The 19,804-nt window shown below is 34.9% G+C and overlaps 1 protein-coding gene across 1 annotated transcript in view; it reads left to right on the top strand.

The window, feature by feature from the left end:
* Nucleotides 1-19,804, top strand: part of LOC101890888 (uncharacterized) — a 518,720-nt gene that overhangs the window by 411,462 nt on the left and 87,454 nt on the right. The window contains exons 15-16 of the mRNA XM_059119171.1: nucleotides 15,020-15,173; nucleotides 15,527-15,650. Coding sequence (XP_058975154.1) covers nucleotides 15,020-15,173; nucleotides 15,527-15,650 — 278 coding nt within the window. The remainder of the gene's footprint in view (nucleotides 1-15,019; nucleotides 15,174-15,526; nucleotides 15,651-19,804) is intronic.

The following is a 19,804-nucleotide window of genomic DNA, read 5'->3' as shown; positions in this document are numbered from 1 at the left end:
AAAATTCCCGCTCAAAGGTATACAAAGAACCATATCATTTTAGTCAGTTAAGATCCTTCACTCTACAGAAATATATATTTATTTCATATATTTTTTATTTATTTACTATTTTTTTATATCAATCGTGAATAGAAAAAACATGAACAGTCATCAGCTTGATTGGAGTATATGGGTTTACTCGTACCTCAAAAATCTTTAATCTATGGGATATAAATATAATGTTTTCTACCTTTAAAATACATCTACATACATCTTCCATAAAATATTAAATTATCCCATTGAACGACTTTTGGAAGTCACTCAAAGCCTTCAGTGTATATAAGTCTTGTGCAAGGGTTTCAATTCATTAAATTTCTGTGGAATTCTTCTCTCAAAGAGGACAAAAAATCACGAAAATAAGACAAAGGTTATTATTTCGAAAGATGGTCTATATATTAGAAGAAGATCAAAACAAAACGTGTATAAAGTTGCATGAGGAGTCTTCTATCTTCAGAAGACTTAAAATCGATAAATTCGTCTATATTAATACCATTTTTTATTAGAAATTCTGCAGGAAGTCTTGCAGTTAGACTTGTAATGGTTTCTAATCAGAGCTGTAGCTCCCTTTTAAATGTCTCATCCGAATTTGATACTGAAGCCCCCCAAAGGCGCAATATGCACTCTAAACCAATGATATTTAGTACGTTATATCAGACGCAGCCTGGAAAACCTTTGCGAAACTTCGCCGATATCGATTCAGATTTGTGTATAGCACCCATATATACAATTGCCGGGTGAAAAAACTGCAACCAACTTCAGGCTGCTGTCATTTCTAAGCCACTCGTCCGACTGCTGTTAAAATTATTCCAGTGGCAGCTCATTATATTGTTTACAAGCGTACAAAAGCATTTTGGTGAGAACTTTCCAGAAAAAAAGTTATTAGTTATGGAATTCAAGCGTGATAGTGTGATTTATTTATATTTGGCTGGAAAACCACAAGTGCTCTAACGATAGCACTCCAACATTTAAATGTGGATAAACCTTTTTTCTCTCGTACCATCGCTCGTTACCGTGATAATAGTAGCGTAGCCCGACGTCAAGGAAGTGGACGGAAATAGTTCGAAAAGTAAAGAAGAGACTTCATCGAAACCCACATCGCAGTGGCCGAAAAATGGCTTGTGGACTGAAAATATCGCAATATCCCATTCGGCAAATATTGAAAAATGAGCTCGGGGTAAAGACATTGAAATGCCAAAATGTGCAAGAACTTACACCGCAACAGGAAGAAAATAGATTCAAAAGAGTTAAAGACTTGCTTTGCCGAAAGTGGTGAACTGCTAAATTTTATTTTTCTTCGATGAGAAAACATTCGTTGTCCATCAGTTTGTAAACAAACAAAATTATCGTGTTTACTTGCCAAGAGGTCAGCTGAATATTTGCACCTTCGGTTGGCCACGAGAACTCAAGCGCCGGTCATGGTGATGGTCGCTCGTATTAATCGACCGTGTCATCAGAATAATTGCCGAATATTCGCCAAAATGTTCTGGAGTGTGTATTAAAGCCTTGGGCACGCAAACATTTTATCCGCAGACCTTGGACATTCCAAGAACGGTTACAAAATGAGGTTCCTCGCTTCATTTCTAACGCACAATGGCCACCAAAATCTCAGGATACCAATCCGTTGGACTATTGTGTCTGAAGTATATTAGAAAGCAAGGTTGGCACTAAATAATACAGAAGTGTCGTTTACCTCAACGATCTCGATAAAATTTTGACAGAGATATTTTCAAGCACTATGTAATGCCCGATACCAAATATTATTCTTCTGCAGTGCATATTACGCATGTGAGAGACTTAAAACCCCAAATCGGATGAAACATATAACTGAACCTATTTTTTCCAATTTTGATTAATTTGCTGCTAGACCGAATTCGATGGGATGTACCGAAATACAGGTCATTTGGACTTATATTTGGTGTCTGCCTCGCTTCCTTTTCCATGTTACAAAAAAAAGCACAAAGATAGATAATACCCTTACCACTATGTTGTGTAGGGTATACAAAGCAACTTTAATGACTAGTTGATCGATCCGTAAGAGGTATAACTTTGAATTTTTTAGTATGGGCTGAGATTTTTAGTTGTAAGAATATACAAGCAAGTGGGTGTACAACATGGACATTGTTTTGGAAATATCTCTGAACAGTTAAATTGAAACCTGTACACTATGTTTTGAAAATGTTGCATTCAGTATAAATTTCATTATAAAGCGCTTATATTTATACCCTATACCACAAGGTGGTCAGGGTATTATGTCTTTGTGCAATTCTTTGTAACAGGCAAAAGGAAACGAGATAGACCCATAATTCCTTTTGCTTATATGCATAGAATCACATTCTGAGTCGATTTATGCATGTCCGTCCGTCCGTCCGTCCATGTATTTTTGTAAACAACGTACAGTTCGCGTTTATTGGCCGATCCAGATGAAATTTTGCACAAATCATTTTTTGGAGATAATCGGTCTAAATTTAGATATAGCTCCCATATAAATCTTCGTTCGATTTGCCTTTTATTGTGCATCAAACGTGTAATATCAGTCCGAATAGTCTGGAATTTTGCACATACAACAAATTAGGACTGAAAATAAGTATGCCAAATTTGATCGAAATCGGTGCAGATATAGCTATAGCTTCCATTTATATTGTTCATCCGATTTGTTATTTTTGTCCTCCGCAGCCGTAATATGCACTCTGTAACAACAATATTTGGGAAAATATATCAAATGCAGCTCGGAAATACATTTGCTAAATTTTATCGAGATCGCTTCAGATTTGGATATAGCTCCCATATATATAACTTCGTCCGATTTAACTTTTATTATGCACCAAACGTCTAAAATTTGCCCAAATGGGATGAAATTTGAAACATACGACGGAATTGAGTCTAGAAGCTAGTATGTCAAATTTGGTGAAGATCGGTTCAGATATAGCTATAGCTCCCATATATATTGATCATCCGATTTGTTGTATTTGTCACCCATAGCCGTAATATGCACTCCGTAACAACGATATTCAGGGAAATATATCAAATATAACTCAGAAATATCTTTGCCAAATTTTATTGAAATTGGTTCCGATTTGGATATAGCTCCCATATATATCTTTATCCGATTTCAAATAAATTGTGCACCACATGGGCAATAAAAGTCCGAATTTAAAAGATACAAATGCTTCGGCATATTTAGTCCTATGAACTTTAAATTATAAATATAATCATAGCGTGTATGATGGAATTCTCCCATAAAAACTTTTAATTGTTATGCGGAGCTCTACTAAATTGGCAAAGTGGTGTAGGGTATCATAAAGTCGGCCCCGCCCGACTTTAGCTCTTTCTTTACTGGTTTTAATCATATTTTCAATTTTATGTTATCTACAAAATTTTGAAGTTTCACAACACACGTAAATTATTTTGCTTCGCCTTTAATCATTTCACATAAATAATGTCAAGCAATTAAACCCCTATATATATTATATATTTCTCGTTGTATATATATACATAATCAATTCATGTTAAGTAGTTAGATGATTTCATTATTATTATATAAATAATACAATTCTAATTCTATATAAATAATGTATTTAATATTCTTTCACTTTAATCTATTGTATTTCTATTCCTATCTTATAAACGTAACTAATTTTCAACTTTAAACCACCATCTCTTTAAAAAATCTACTGCAACTGTAATTCTTAACAAAAAAAAAAACACCACCTCTTCTTAACCTCAATTCAATAATGAATAATTATGTAACAACAACAATTTATTTGTAATGTTAACCTCCTTTCAACAACAAACAACCAACCAACCAACTTTAAACACCAACTTTATTTGCTACTTTCACCACCACTACTACTACTACTACTACAAATGCCAAATACCAAAAACAAAATCCTCCCCCAAACCAACAATTTATGCTTATAATTTTAACCTTAAAATTGCAACTCTAAAATCTATCCAGGAAGTCATTTGTTGCGTGGTAAGTTTGATTTGAAAGTTTTCTCTTAAATTTCTGTTAAACCTTTGTTGAATTTTCAAATTACTTGAGTTGAGAAATTTCTTGTCTGATTTTCAATTTGTTTTTGGCTTTTTTCAATTTTATTTTGTTAAAGTATTACAATTCTGTGTGTTTTGCATTGAATTTGCTCTTTAGTTTCATAGAGTATTCATTTCAATTGGGTTTATTCGATTTGAATTTGATAGTGTGATTAAACAGTGTTGGTTGTAAATGATATACGGGAGTGGACAGAAGGCCGACGACGGTGCTTACTGGCTTCGAGTCATATTGGATAAAGACAATGGATACGTCTTAGTCTTTCTTCGATTTAAACAAACTTAAAATGTGTTAAATAGATAAAGGATAACAAATCATCTACAATTTAACTGTCAAGTATTTTCTAGCTCTTTTTTTGGCCTTGGGATGCCTGAGGAATATTCCAGACCAATGAAGTAAAAATCTTTGCAGTCTATTAAAGACGGCTTCCTACCTTCTAAATAAAAATAAAATCAATTTTATAATTGTCTAAAATATTGATCGCTTTTCAGAGTGCGTTACGGCCACAATGCGAAATAATTTTTCTTTAATTTTTTTCAAGTTTGGCGATTGGCTGAAGGGTTCAGATTTCCTAAATTATTATGCTCCTCACCATATGATGGAAAAATTATTAATTTGACATTAAAAATGCCGAAAAGCACGTAAAAAAGCTGTAAGTTCGGCCGGGCCGAACTTTGTATACCCTCTACCATTTGGAATGAATTTGGCAATTTTCAAAAAAATAAAATCCGTTAAAAGTTCTGTTAGAATATTAAAAATACCAAATGTAGCCATCATACTAGGGTATAAACGACGCCGTGGATCTACATAGGCAACTTTTGTCAAACGCCATTACAATAGTCAAATACGAAACTTTTTGACTATGAAGGCTATACCAAAATGTGGACCTGCACACACAATTTTTTGGCATAGGCTGCAGTATCCATTACCGATGACGTGGACCTCCACAGACAATTTTCTGTCATAGATTGTAGTATTCACTCCGAACTTCAAATACCAAATTTGAAACGATACCGGTGAAAAATGTAGCTAAAATCAACAAAGTACCGAATATCGGAAGGTACCGTAATATGGGGCTATACCAAAACGTGGATCTTCATGGCCCATTTTCAACACCAAAAGTCCTGCAGACATAAAATACATTTGAGTAAAATTGTATCAATCTACTTAATTTCGTTCGGAAGCTAGAGTGATTTCAGACGGACAGACGGACATCGCTAAATCGACATAGAATTTTATGCTGATCAAGAATATATAAAGGGTGAAATGTAAAAACTGCAACCAACTTCAGGCTGCTGTCATTTCTTAGCTAATCATCCGAAATCTGTTAACATTATTCCAGTGACAGCTCATCATACAAGAGTACAAAAGCATTTTGGTGAGAATTTTCCCGGAAAAAAGGTTATTCCTGATGGAACTAAAGCGTGATAGTGTGATTTCTTTTTATTTGGCTGGAAACCCACTAATGGCTATCGTTAGAGCACTCTAGTGTTTAAATGTGAATAAATCTGTTGTGTCTCGTACCATCGCTCGTTACCGTGATACTAGTAGGGTAGCCGAACGTCAAGAAAGTGGACGGAAGAAAACAGCAACATCAAAAGAAATGGTTCGAAATTTGAAGAAGCGACTTGAACGAAATCCGTGTCCCAGTGGCCGAAAAATGGCTCGTGAGGTGAAAATATCGCAATATTCCATTCGGCAAATATTGAAAAATGAGCTGGGGGTGAAGCCATTGAAATTCCAATAAGTGCGAGATCTTACACTGCAACAGAAAGAAAATAGACTCAAAAGAGCTAACGAGTTGCTTCGCTTGGCCGAAAGTGGTGAACTGCCGAATTTGGGTTTATTGTACCCTTTGTATTTGACGAAAGTACTAAACTGTTCTACATTTGGTACCCCTTTCGTATATTTTGAAGAGGTAGAGCTAAAAACTTGAAACTTGGAATAAAAATCAAGGTTGAAGAGTAGGTTAATTTTTAAGCATGTATGTACTCATGTATATGTGAACGGAGAAAATGTAGGATTAGGATATGGAGTAGTTTTCGAAATGTATACATATATTCACGAAAAGTACTAAATGGTATTAAATTTGGTACAATTTCGTTTTTTAGCGAATCGACAGAGCTGTAATGTTGAAATGTAAAATTATTAGACGATTTAGGCCAGTCTTTCCGTCAGTTTGTCATTCTGTCCGTCTGTTGCATTCACACTAGAGGCAGAACGAATTAAAATAGTAAGCTAAGCATAGATAAGTATTTTGTCTGCAAGCACCTCAAGTTCAAAGATGGGCTATATCGGCCCACGATATCGTCTAAGCCCCCATTCAACGGTACCACCCGATATTCGGTATTTTCATGATAGAAGCCAAATTTTTCAATGGAATGGAGTACTTTACTCCTTGAAAATGAATTGCTTATATAGGTCCACGTTGTAGTACTCGTGTAGCACCCATATAATGGTACCCCAGATATTCGGCATTTTCATGATTAAAGCGACACTATTCACCGGAATTCAAATTTCGCATTTGAAGTTCATAATGGGTACTTAAACCTATGACGAAAATTTCTCTATGCAGGTCCACGTCTTCGTATAGTTCTCATATAACGATACCTCTCGATATTCAGTATTTTGATGATTTTAGGGACATTATTAACCAGAATCGTTTCAAATTTCGTACGTGAAGTTAGTAATGGGTACGGAAAATTTTCTATGCAGGCCAACCTACATATAACGGTACCTCCCTTTATTCGGTATTTTGATATTAGCTACATTATTCTCCGGAATTGTTTCAAATTTCGTGCTTGCACTGAAGTTTGAAATCGGTGCTATTGCCTTTACTTATGAAGGACCACGTTTTCGTATAGCCTACATATAAGGGCGTCAGTTGAGAGGTATTTTGCTACAGTTTTTTTTAATTTTCTAGTTCCTTTTTTACTTGATGGGTAGGGTTTTATTATTAGATATTTTCACGTTTTAAAATTGGATTATTAAAAAATCAAGATCAAGATTTTCACTTATTCTTGAAAAAAAAAAAAAAAAAAAAAAAAAAATAAGAGGAAACGTCACACTACTTATTCTTTTCGGGTTTCAAAAACGTTTTAAAACCCAAGATAAAAGCTTCGTTGGTTACAAGAGGATGTTAACCCGTCGTGAAGACAATTTCCGATATAGGTCCCAAATTTGGTCTTTGATAATATGTACTAGCTCTGAGGAATGCTCCTATCCACGTCACATTTCAAAATCATTGGTCATTTTCCTGTAATTAATTAAAAAAAAAAAAACGAGATTATTTTTATGTGTTATTAGAGAAGTGGCCACATGTGAGTGCATTGTGAATGAATAGGGAGATTTTTTAAGAGCTTTTAAAAATACTCAGTTCGTATTGAATATGGAGATAGAGATTGGATAGTTAAATTTAAAAAATAAATATACAAAAAGGGGTTGATCTGGAATTATTACTTTGGGTTCCAACTGAAACTATGTGTGATATAAACATTATATTTTTTATATCACGACGTACACGATTCTATGCAGCTCATTTACAACCAACAACTGTAACACCTCTCATTACAAAATTAGTGCTAATTTGTTTCCTAGAAAAAATCCCCACCATCATTGGATATAGTAGGTATCTGGAAATTAATTCATTACTTCATAATTATTAAAATTGATGTTGTTTTTATTAAATGTATTTTTTTACATCTACTTACTAACTACTCAATATTCCGTGTTTTCCAAATTCAGTTGAACAACTGCATGTATGTGTGTGTATATATGCCATAATTTACAATATTATGTTTAAATTTTTCACATAAAAATTAATACGAATATTGTTAAATTAAAATTTATTTATTTATTGATTGTATTTGTAATATTTTTGTTCAAGTGATTGTGTGCGTGTGTGTGTCTGTGTTTGCATTCGTGTAATTACATCAGTATTTAACATTTTTAAGTGGATTTCTGGAATTCAAACATAAACCAATATTTATGTTAAAGCAACAAACAAAGGAAAAAAAAACAACATCCATACTTTAACAAGAACAATGAGAAAAATAATCAATAAATTAATGCAATTAATAAAAAAAAATGACTGGGAATGTATACAACAGTTGTTGTATGTCATGTATTTACAACTTCAGATCCTCTTTTCCTCCTGGGATGATTATTATATAAACGTTAATTTGAATTTACAACGACATCGGATTACCTATGGCAGTTGCCGTATAAGAGCTACATTAATTGCTCGTTTAATGAAAACATACATATTGAAGTTGTATACTAAAGTTAATTATGTTAATATTTAGACAGTTAATTTTGAAAAAAAAAAAAATTGGGATATCTTTTTTCCCAATAGTGGGATTTAAGACCGTATCGAATTAGTATGCTTCGATGGACGTGTATTCTGTGAATCAAAGCTATTGTTTGCACGTAGTAGAATAAGCATCAATATACAGAGGGAGATGAAGAAACTGCAACCAATTTCAGACTGCTGTCAATTCAAAGCCACTCGTCCGACAGCTGTTAAAATTATTCCAATGAAAGCTCATTATATTGTTTATAAGCGTACAAAAGCATTTTGGTGAGAATTTTCCAGAAAAAAGTTATTCGTGATGAAATTCAAGCGTGATATTGTGATTTATTTATATTTGGCTGAAAAACCCGCAAGTGGCAATCGTTAGAGCACTCCAGCATTTAAATGTGAATAAATCTTTTGGTGTCTCATATCATCGCTCGTTACCGTGATATGGTAGCGTAGCCCGACGTCAATAAAGTGGACGGAAGAAAAAAACAACATGAGCAAAAATGGTTCGAAAAGTAAAGAAGCGACTTAATCGAAACCCGCGCCGCAGTGGTGAAAAATGGCTCGTGAGCTGAACATATCGCAGTATTCCATTTCGCAAATATTGAAAAATGAGCTCGGTGCCATTGAAATTCCAAAAATGCAAGAACTTACACCGCAACCGAAAAGAAAGAAAATAGACTCAAAATAGCTAAAGAGTTGCTTTGCTTGGAAGAAAGTGATGAACTGTCAAATTTGGTTTTCTCCGATGAGAAAATATTCGTTGTCCAGCAGTTTGTAAACAAACAAAATGAACGTGTTTACTGAAAAAGTGCACCTTCGGTTGGCCACCAGTACTCAAGCGCCAGCCATGGTGATGGTGTGGGCCGCTATAACAGCCGATGGTCGATCTCCGCTCGTATTTATAAACCGTTGCATCAGAATAAATGCCGAATATTATCGCGAAAATATTCTGGAGGCATTTTGGCCTCAGACCTTGGACATTCCAACAGAACTCCGCACCATCGCAGTCAGCACGCGCCACCCAAGAATGATTACAAAATGAGATTCCTCGCTTCATTTCCAGCGCACAATGGCCACCAAAATCTCCGGATACTAATCCGTAGGACAATTGTGTCTGGAGTATTTTGGAAAGCAAGGTAGGTACTAAAAAATACCAAAGTGTCGATCACCTCAAGCAAGCCCTACGCCGGGAATGGCCCAAAATACCGCAGAGCAACATTCGGGCAGCGTGTGACGGTTTCATTGGCCGTTTGAAGGCCATGATTCGTGCCAAAGGTGACCAATTCGAATAAATCTAAACTTATTCTAAAATTTGATATTATTTCCGACATTTTTTTCCTGCTGGACAACGAATGTTTTCTCATCGGAGAAAACCAAATTCGGCAGTTCACCACTTTCGGCCAAGCGAAGCAACTCTTTAGCTCTTTTAAGTCTATTTTCTTTCTGTTGCGGCGTAGATTCTTACACTTTTTGGAATTTCAGTGGCTTTACCTCGAGCTCATTTTTCAAAAAGCTCACGAGCCATTTTTCGGCCCCAAGTTTGTTTATTTACTTTTCGAACAATTTCTGCTAATGTTGCTGTTTTCTTCCGTCCACTTCCTTGACGTCGGGCTACGGTACCAGTATCAAGGTAACGAACGATGGTACGAGACACAAAAGAGTTAATCACATTTAATTGCTGGAGTGCTCTAACGATAGCCACTTGTGGTTTTCCAACCAAATATAAAGAAATTACTATCACGCTTGAATTCCATCACGAATAACTTTTTTCCTTGAAAATTCTCACCAAAATGCGTTTGTACGTTTGTAAACAATATAATGAGCTGTCACTGGAATAATTTTAACACCTGTCGGACGAGTGGCTTAGAAATGGCTGAAGTCTAAAGTCTGCTGGATTTTGCCTGTAAGTTTTGAAAAAAGCGAATTTTTTCGCTCATTGTGTTTATAACAACATCGTCACTAATAAAGGGTCCAATGTTAGCTCTTAGTTTAAATATTACCAAATATCCCTGATTGTCGGACATGACCGAAATGTGAGAAATGTGAGAAATTAGATTTAAATCAATTCGGCGGGATCGAACCTCTAATACCTTCCACCATTTGGAGGGAACTTGCAAAATTGAAAAATAGTCCGTTTAAAATGCCGCTATAATTTTCCGTTGTAAAATGTAGCTAGCATCATAAAAATACCAAATATAGGGACGTACCGTTACATGGGGACTGTACGAAGTCGTGGACATGTGTAAGTCATTTTCTGTTATTGGATGTAATATCCGTATCGAACTACGAATATGAAATTTGATGCAATTCCTATGTACAATGTAACACAAGTCGAAATTCCCCATATCGGGGGTAAAGCTATAATAGGACTATACCTAAAATAGGATCTATAGTTCAATAACCTGCTTCATTTCGTTCGCAAGCTAAAAAGATTTCCACAGAGAGAAAAACAGACGGCGTAAATGGCTAAATCGGCATAGAATTTTATGCTGATCGAGGAGTTACAAACGGAATGACAAACTTAATATACCCTCCATACTGTGAATGGTGAAGGGTATAAAAAATTAAAAAATCTATTTATTTTATGAAAAATAACCAAAATCAAAAAAAAAAAAAAAAGTTAAAAAGCAGTAAGTTCGTCCGGGCCGAATACCCTCCACCATTTGGAACGAATTTGAAAATTTTTAAAAAATAAAATCCTTAAAAAATTCTGTTAAAATTTTAAAAATGTCAAATATAGCCATTATACTACGTGGACCAACATAGGCATTATTTGTCATAAGCCATTACCATATTCAAATGAACTTGAAATAAATGGTGAATAATGTAGCTAAAATCATCAAAATATCGTACATAGGGAGGTACCGTTATACCGGAGCTGTGCGAAGGCCTGGACCAGCATAGACAATTTTCTGTCAGAGGCTGTAGCATCCATTACGAACTTCAAATACGACATCTCAAACAATTTAGGTGGGTATTGTACAGGGTTGCCCATATTCGACGGACCCATGACCCTTTGGGCCCATTCCAATCGACGAGGCTTGTCCGCAGGAAACATTCTTTGCGTCAATTGAATTTTGTACGGGAACAAATGCACATCAGTGCGAATAATCCGTTGTAAAGTGGACCGAGCCATGTCCAACTGCTGAGAACGGCGTTTTTGGAATGTTCTTGGGGACCTCTCAACACTGGCTCGTACGGCAGCGATATTCTCGGCCGATCACCTTGGTCGACTTTTATATGGCCTCTTCGGATTAGAAAGAGCCCTACCAGTCGAAAATTTTTCGTACAAACCCTTAATGGTGTTCTTAGAAGGCGCACGTCTCACATATTTTAATGTTTTAAAAGCACGTTGAGTTTTCACAATTGACTTCTTCTGTTGAATGTAAATTTCAACTATTTCAGAGCGCTCGCGTGGCGTGTATTGGTTCATGGTAAAAATCTGCTTGGACTGACGCTTCAAACGCGGTATGTCATTAAGCGATGTGACATCTCTGTCAAAAGTTATGGCGTTGCCAGATGGGTCCGTCGAATATGGGCAACCCTGTACATGTCTGGTCTGGTACATCACCCACAAAAGATCAAAATTATAAAAAAAAAAAAAAAAAGAAAAAAAGAAAGAAAAAAAAAAAACAAGTAAACAAGCTGTAAGTTCGGCCGGCCCGAACTTTGAATACCCTCCACCATTTGGTACAAATTTGACAATTTTCAAAAAAGGAGATCCGTTAAAAATTCTGTTAAAATCTTAAAAATACCGAATGTAGCCGTATTTTAGGGTCTATACGATGACGTGAACCTGCATAGGCAACTTTTGTCACAAGCTATTACGATATGCAAATGCGAAACTTGAAAAATCAGTTTATAATGTAGCTTAAATCATTAAACTCATCAAATACCCATGGTGCCATAGGGGTTATAAAACGCGGACCTGCACAAACAATTTTCTGTCATAGGCTGTAGTATTTATTACGAAATTCAAACACCAAATTTGAAATAGTTCCGGTAAATAATGTCGCTAAATCATCAGAATACCGAATATCAGGTGGTACCGTTATATGGGGGCTATGCGAAGACGTGGACCTGCACAGACAAGTTTCAGTCATAGGCTGTAGTATTCATTACGAATTTCAAATGCTAAATTTGAAATAGGGGCTATACGAAAACGTGGACCTCATGACCCATTTTCTGTCTTATTCTGTAGTATCTATTACGAAACTTCAAATACCAAATTTGAAACATTTCCGGTAAATAATGTCGCTGAAATCATCAAAATATCGCATACTTCATTTCGTTCGGAAGCTAGAGTGATTTCCACAGACGGATATATGGACGGACATGGCTAAATTGACATAGAATATATGTACTTTGTGGGGTCTAAAATGTATATTTCGAGGTGTTACAAATGGAATGACAAACTTAATATAACATCCATACTATGGTGGAGAGTATAAAAAATTAAAAAAATCATTTTTTTGAAAGAATACCAAAAGCTTAATAAAAATTCGAAAGAAAAAATATGCTCTCTATTAAAAATGCTTACTTTTTCCTTGCTAAAGAAAAATTAGAATCACTTTGCGTCAATGTAATGGTAGCATAGTTTATTTTAACCTTGCGCATGTGCAGTAAAACTTGCCATTTTCACTAAAGTTTTCCATTTCCCTAATCTATTTATCTCTTCTATGGAATTCTATCAATTATTTGTATGTACACTGGTGGCCAAAACTAAAGCAACTGAAATTACAAGGAGAATTAATGCCCTGTAACTTTATAAAAATTAAGAAAAGGAGAAAGTTTTTTTTTTTTATAAATTAGGTATTTTATCCACTTTTTAAAAACCTAAAACAAAAAACCAAAGTTCATTTTTATATAAAAATTAATGTATGGAAAAGTCAATTAACCCGATTTTGGCTTGGACAAAACAAAAGCAACTCTGTTGTACATTCATATGACCGCTGCAATTTCAGTTGTTTTTACTGTTATAGTTATCGCTTTTTTGCTTCCTTCGACAATTTCGCTTGTCATAAATCCTTTTTGAGAAGTTTTTTACAACAGCATGTGTTTTTCTTTTCGTTTTTTAAATACTGCCAAAAAAAGTTTAAAAATAGCTAATAGCAAATACAGCACATGAATTAAACAGCAAATTATCAGTGACTATAAAAACAACATATCGCAGAAAATGATTTCCGAGAAATATTTCATAAATATTTCTGTGATTTCATAAATATTTCTGTATACTAAGTCGGTTTTATGAAACTGGATCAGTAGTAACAGTCTATAACGGATGAAGGCCGTGAAAAACTTCAACCCGTACTGATCAACAAATTGTGAGAGAAATAAAAAAAAAAAACACAATTTAAGAGTTCAACTGGATTGGTGAGAGAGCAATCATTGGATATAAGCTAGAGATTAGTGCGTAGACTAATAGTGGTAGCTGGTCTGCATGCCCGTAAGCCATCAAAAAAGCCATTTATATCTAAAAAATCAAAAAGGCTTTCGGAAACGATAATATTAAGTGGAATCCAGCTCAATGGAAAAACATAATTTCTGGGATGAGTCTACGTTTAATATTAAAAGCTCAGACGTAAAAAATTTTACGGTGAGAAGACCAAAAAATGAAAGACTCAAGCCGCAGTGTTGCAAAAGTACAGTGAAGCATGAGGGAGGGTCAAAAATGGCGTGGCGCTGTTTTTCTTTCTATGGACTTGGGCCTTTCCATGAAATAAAGGAAGTTATGGATGGGTTTGTTTACAAAGATGTGTTGGACATCACGTTGTTCCCTTACCCTGAGTAAAATATTCGGCTCATTTGGGAGTTTCAGCATGACAATGATCCCAAACTTGATCAAAACTTGTCAAATATTGGTTGCGGGAGTCAAAAATCGATGTTTTGTCATGGCCGGCACAATCACCTGACCTAAACTCCATAGAAAGCCTTTGGAGTATCGTAGACAGAAAGATCAAGCGAGATTCGGAAACAAAGAATTCGGGGTGCCTGGGAAAGCATACCCAAGGATCAAATTGGGCGTGTTACAGATTCTATGCCTCGTAGGTGTGCAGCTGCTATCAAAAATAATGGATGCTATCGACTACTAGCCAAAATTTAATTATTTTAAAATAAAAAATCTAAAAGTTGCTTTAGTTTTGACCAAGCAAAAATTAGGTCATTTTAGTTTTCCATATATTATTTTTCGTTCAAAATTATTTTTGGATTTTTATTTTTAGTTTCTTAAAAGTGAGTTAAAGACCTCATTTAAAAGTGGAAAAATAATTACGTTTTGTTTATTTTTGTAAAAGTTACAGGACATTTATTGTCTTTGCGATTTTAGTTGCTTTAGTTTTGGCCACCAGTGTATATATTTAATACTTATCTTAAGCCACTAACAAATTATTAGCCTTACGTGCATGTGTATATATGTTTTACATTTTTATTTTATGAATATTATATACCATAAATCTAGAATTTTTTGAAATGTTCAAATTAAATATTCCCAATATTTTTAGCCAAAAAATAATCCGAATAGTGATTGTGAATATTTACAATAGCAATAAACTCGTGTTTATATAAAATTTCCAATTCCACTTCCACTTTTTTTTAATTTTCCATTTCGATTTATTTTTTCTCTCTTGCAGCTGCATCTGAATGTTCCAATGAACGCCTGAGACCGTACAATGGTTCTTGTTATTTATTCGTTTCATATCCGGAAGTCGATTGGAATACGGCACAGCAGGTGTGTCGTGCCATGGGTGCCTCGTTGACCTCAGTGTCATCGGCAGATGAACACAGGTGAGTGATGCGAATGCAATGCATTCGTTTTTTAAAAAGGAAGTGTAAATTTAAAGTGAATTGTTATGTTATACCTTTTGGAAACAAGAGAAGGGCACATATGAAGAAAATTTTGGAAATTGTATTGAAATAACGATTCATTGCAAACATTTATTGGAAATAAAATTCAATATTTAAGTAGTTATGAGTTAAAATATATAGTTCAATTAAATCAGTTTTAAAATATTGTCATCATTTTTAAACGAAATATTTTTTTCTATTTCATATTTCTTTATTTTTCAAATCCTCCATGACATCATATGAATGTGTTCCTTTTTTTGGCCTCCAACAATATCCTTGGTTATCTACCTTAGATTTATAACATCCAATATCCGCAATCAAATTGACTATTCACCACAATTGATTTATTGGTTGGGTGCTGAACTGGAGAAAAATCGTCAATTCGAATGGACAGATGACACAGAGATGACATTTCAGGTAAGTTTGGCAACAAAAAATTTAAACAACTAGAAACGACAAGTAGTAAAGTCTCTTGAAAAGTTAGATGGTGGAAATTGTTTAAAAGAAACAATTCATTTTTTATGGAGTTTTATTTATAGCTTAAAGTAAAAAATTTTATTTTAGAATATTGAAATTTGTATATGTCCATTACCATCGATACGAAAGATAAGAAATAATGGATGTTTTTAGAAATATGTCCTATCAGGTATTGCATTTTATATTAGAGCAAATATTTGGTATATAAAAAAAATCAGAAATTTAAAAAAAAAAAACAGTAAAGAAAGTCTTAAAGTCGAGCGGGGCCGACTTTATGACACCCTACACCACTTTGCTAATTTAGTAGAGCTGCGCACAACAATTAAAAGTTTCTATGGGAGAATTCAATCATACAAGCTATGATTATAATTAAAATTTAGAGTTCAAAGGACTAAATATGCCGAAGCACTTGTATCTTTTAAATTCGGACTTGTGTTGCCCATTTGGTGCACAATTAATTTGAAATCGGATAAAGATATATATGGGAGCTATACCCAAATTTTAACCGATCTTGATAAAATTCGGCAATGTATTTCTGAGCTGTTTTTGACATATTTCCCCGAATATCGTTACTACGGGGTGCATATTGCGGCTGTGCAGGACAAATTAAACAAATCGGTTGAACTATATATATGGGAGCTGTAGCTATATCTGAACCGATTTTCACCAAATTTGACATACTCGTTTCTAGACTCAATCGTAAGTGCCAAACAATAAAAGGCAAATCGGATGAAGATATATATGGAAGCTATATCCAAATCTGAACCGATCTCGATGAAATTTAGCAAAGGTATTTTTGAGTTGTATTTGGTATTTTTCCCCAAATATCGTTGTTGCAGAGTGCATATCACGGCTGCGGAGGACGAAAATAACAAATCGGATGAACAATATATATGGGAGCTATAGCTTTATTTGAACCGATTTCGATAAAATTTGGCATAATTATTTTCAGGCCTAATCTGGTCGTATGTGCAGAATTTCATAATATTTGGGCTAATATTACACGTTTGGTGCACAATAAATGGCAAATCGGACGAAGGTATATATGGGAGCTGTATCTAAATTTTGACGGATTATCTCCAATTTCAATAGGGGTTGTCCTTGGGACAAACAATTATTTCTGCAAAATTTCATCTGAATCGGACAATAAATGCGACCTGTACATTGTTTACAAAAATACATGGTCAGACGAAGTGATTCTATGCAGATCATCAAAAGGAACTATGGATCTATCTCGTTTCCTTTTGCCTGTTACAAACAAATGCAAAAGGACATAATACCCTGATCACCTTGTGGTGTAGGGTATAAAGAGGTAGTAAGTTCGGCTGGGCCGATCTTTGAATACCCTCCATCAAATGGAACAAATTTGTAAATTAAAAAAAATATATATTAGAATATTATATGTAGAATACAACATGCAGGGAGTTACCGTTATATTGGGGTCCATATGAAAATGTGAATGGGCATACGCAATTTTTGTCATAGGCATTATAGTATTCAAATACGAAACTTGAAAAAATTCCGCTGAATAATGTCGCTGAAATCAGCAAAATACTAAATACAGGGAGACACCGTTATATGGGGGCTATACGAAGACCTGGACTTGCATATACAATACCAGTAGTACCCAGTACTAAGTGCAAATACGCAATTTTAAGCCATTCCGGTGAATAATGTGGCTGAAATCATCAAAATTCCGAATATAGGCAGGTACCAACATAGGAATGCTATATGAAGACCTGGTCCTGCAAAGGCAATTTGTAGGCATGGGCTCTAGTATCTATTACAAACTTCGAATACGAAATTGGAAACAATGTCGCTAAAATCATCAAATTACAGAAAATAGGAAGGTACTGTTATATGGGGGCTATACCTAAACGCGAACCTATACAGCCCATTTTCAATACCAAAAGTTCTGCAGACCAAATACACATTTGAGTAAAATTGTATCACTCTACTTCACTTCGTTCGGAAGCTAGGGTGATTTCCACAGACAGACAGACGGACAGACATCGCTAAATCGTCATAGACTTTCATGCTTTCAACATTCATGTATCATTTGAAACAGAATAAAATATGAACTCAAAGCTAACTCAAAGTATCATCAACGGCCAGGTAGCTCTTTATGGGTAGTTTGTCAATAAGCCGGGATTTTTGGAAATTCGTACTAAAATGTATTGAATAGTAAAATTTGTTTTTATACCCTCCACCTTGAAAAGGAGGGTATATTAACTTTGTCAATCGGTTTGTAACATCCCTAATGGTCGTACCATTATAAGTTTATTTAACGATGTCTGCCCGCCAGTCTGTCGAAATCACGATACAGCCCACATTATTTGACGTAGAGCTTCAAAATTTGACATAAGAATTTGTATTGTGTCTAGGATGATTGGCATTGGCATTTCGGTCCACGTTTTGGTATAGCCCCCATATGACGGTATCTCCTGATATTTGATATTTGGATGATTTTTGCCAGATTTTTCCACCGAATTGTCTAAAAAATGGTATTTGTAGTTCATAATGGGTTCCAGTTCCGGTGGCGAAAAATTGTACATAATGGTATCTCCCGATATTCGATAAAATTGGCATTTGTAGTTCGTAATGGGTTCTAGCTCCGGTTTCGGAACATTGTACATATATGTCCACATACCAAAGGTGGAACCTATATTGATAAAAGTTTGCAAACAGCTTTGCCAACAATAAGAACTCAAAATTACAGAATTTGGCCTTAACTCGGGAAAAGTCCGAAGAAAAAATAGATAAAAAACGAGTAAAGTAAGATCAAAAGTCGGGCGGGCCGACTATATTATTCATACATATAGGAACTATAGCTAGCTATTTTTGAACCGATTTGCACCAAATTTGACGTACTTGCTGAATTCGGTTGGATGTGCCAAAATTGGACTCATATTGGTCATTTGGTGAACAATTAACCCAAAATCGGTAGAAGATATGTGGGAGATACATCTAAATCTATTCCGATTATAACCAATTGATAATAAATGCGACTTGCATTTTTTTCGCAAAAATACATGGCCTATCTGGCTTTCTTCTCCATGTTATAAACAAATGCACCCCTACCACCATGTGGTGTAGGGTAAAAAAGGAATAGATGACCCGTTATAATTCAAACTAGGCAAATCGTTATATTTAGATGAGACTTAAGTCAGGTGGGAAAAGCAGACTCCCCCACAGAAGTTCAAACTCTTGAATGAAACTTCGCAATTTTGACGCAAAAAACGAAAAAAAAATCAAATTGAGCGAATGGAGTACCCGATGAATACTTGACACTTGGAAATATTTTTATAAGACTTAGTTCAGGTGCGAAAATGGACAAAATTGGTCCAGTGCTTCTGGTAACTTTCACTCCAGAAATCAATAGTTTGAACAATACTTTAACTCCTTTGCGAAACCAAAGTTGGAAGGCCTTTATGGAAAGTTTGTCTATATGGCGTAATTTTTGGAGATTCGTACTAAACGGTACTAAATACTAAAATATGTTTTATGGGCTCTACAGCCTTTGGCCTAGAGTCTCTCAATTTCATTGAATCACATTCCGAACCGATTTATATTTATAGGTCCGTCCATGTGCTTTTGGAAACAAAGTACAGGTTACATTTATTTTCCGATTGAGATGACATTTTCCACAAATCATTTGTTTGGCCCAGAAATGAACCCTATTGAAATTAGTGATAATCGGTCCAAATTGAGTTAAAGCTCCCATACATATCTTTATACGATTTCAGGTTAATTGTGCACCAAATAGTTAATATCAGCACAAATCGAGTGGATTTTCGTACGTTCGGCCGAATTCAGCATAGAAACAAGTACTAGCAATAGCTCCCTTATAAATGTTTAATCCGATTTGATGTGTCCCACATTCGCAATATGCACATATATATTTGGTTCAGATATAGCTCACTCAGAAATGCTCACTCTGTAGATTGCTTCAGATTTGGACACACATTCATATGACATTGGTATGATCTACTTTACAGAAATTCCCAATATAAACAGTTTTGATACGGGAGCTCTGCTCTACTTTTGACCTTTTCTTACTTGTTTCATGCCTAGAATTAAATAAATTAAAGAGC

The sequence above is a fragment of the Musca domestica genome, unplaced genomic scaffold (genome assembly GCF_030504385.1).
Source record: "Musca domestica strain aabys unplaced genomic scaffold, Musca_domestica.polishedcontigs.V.1.1 14, whole genome shotgun sequence".
NCBI lineage: Eukaryota > Metazoa > Arthropoda > Insecta > Diptera > Muscidae > Musca > Musca domestica.
Note: the sequence above shows the minus strand (reverse complement) of the source record. Positions and strands in the feature narration are given on the sequence as shown.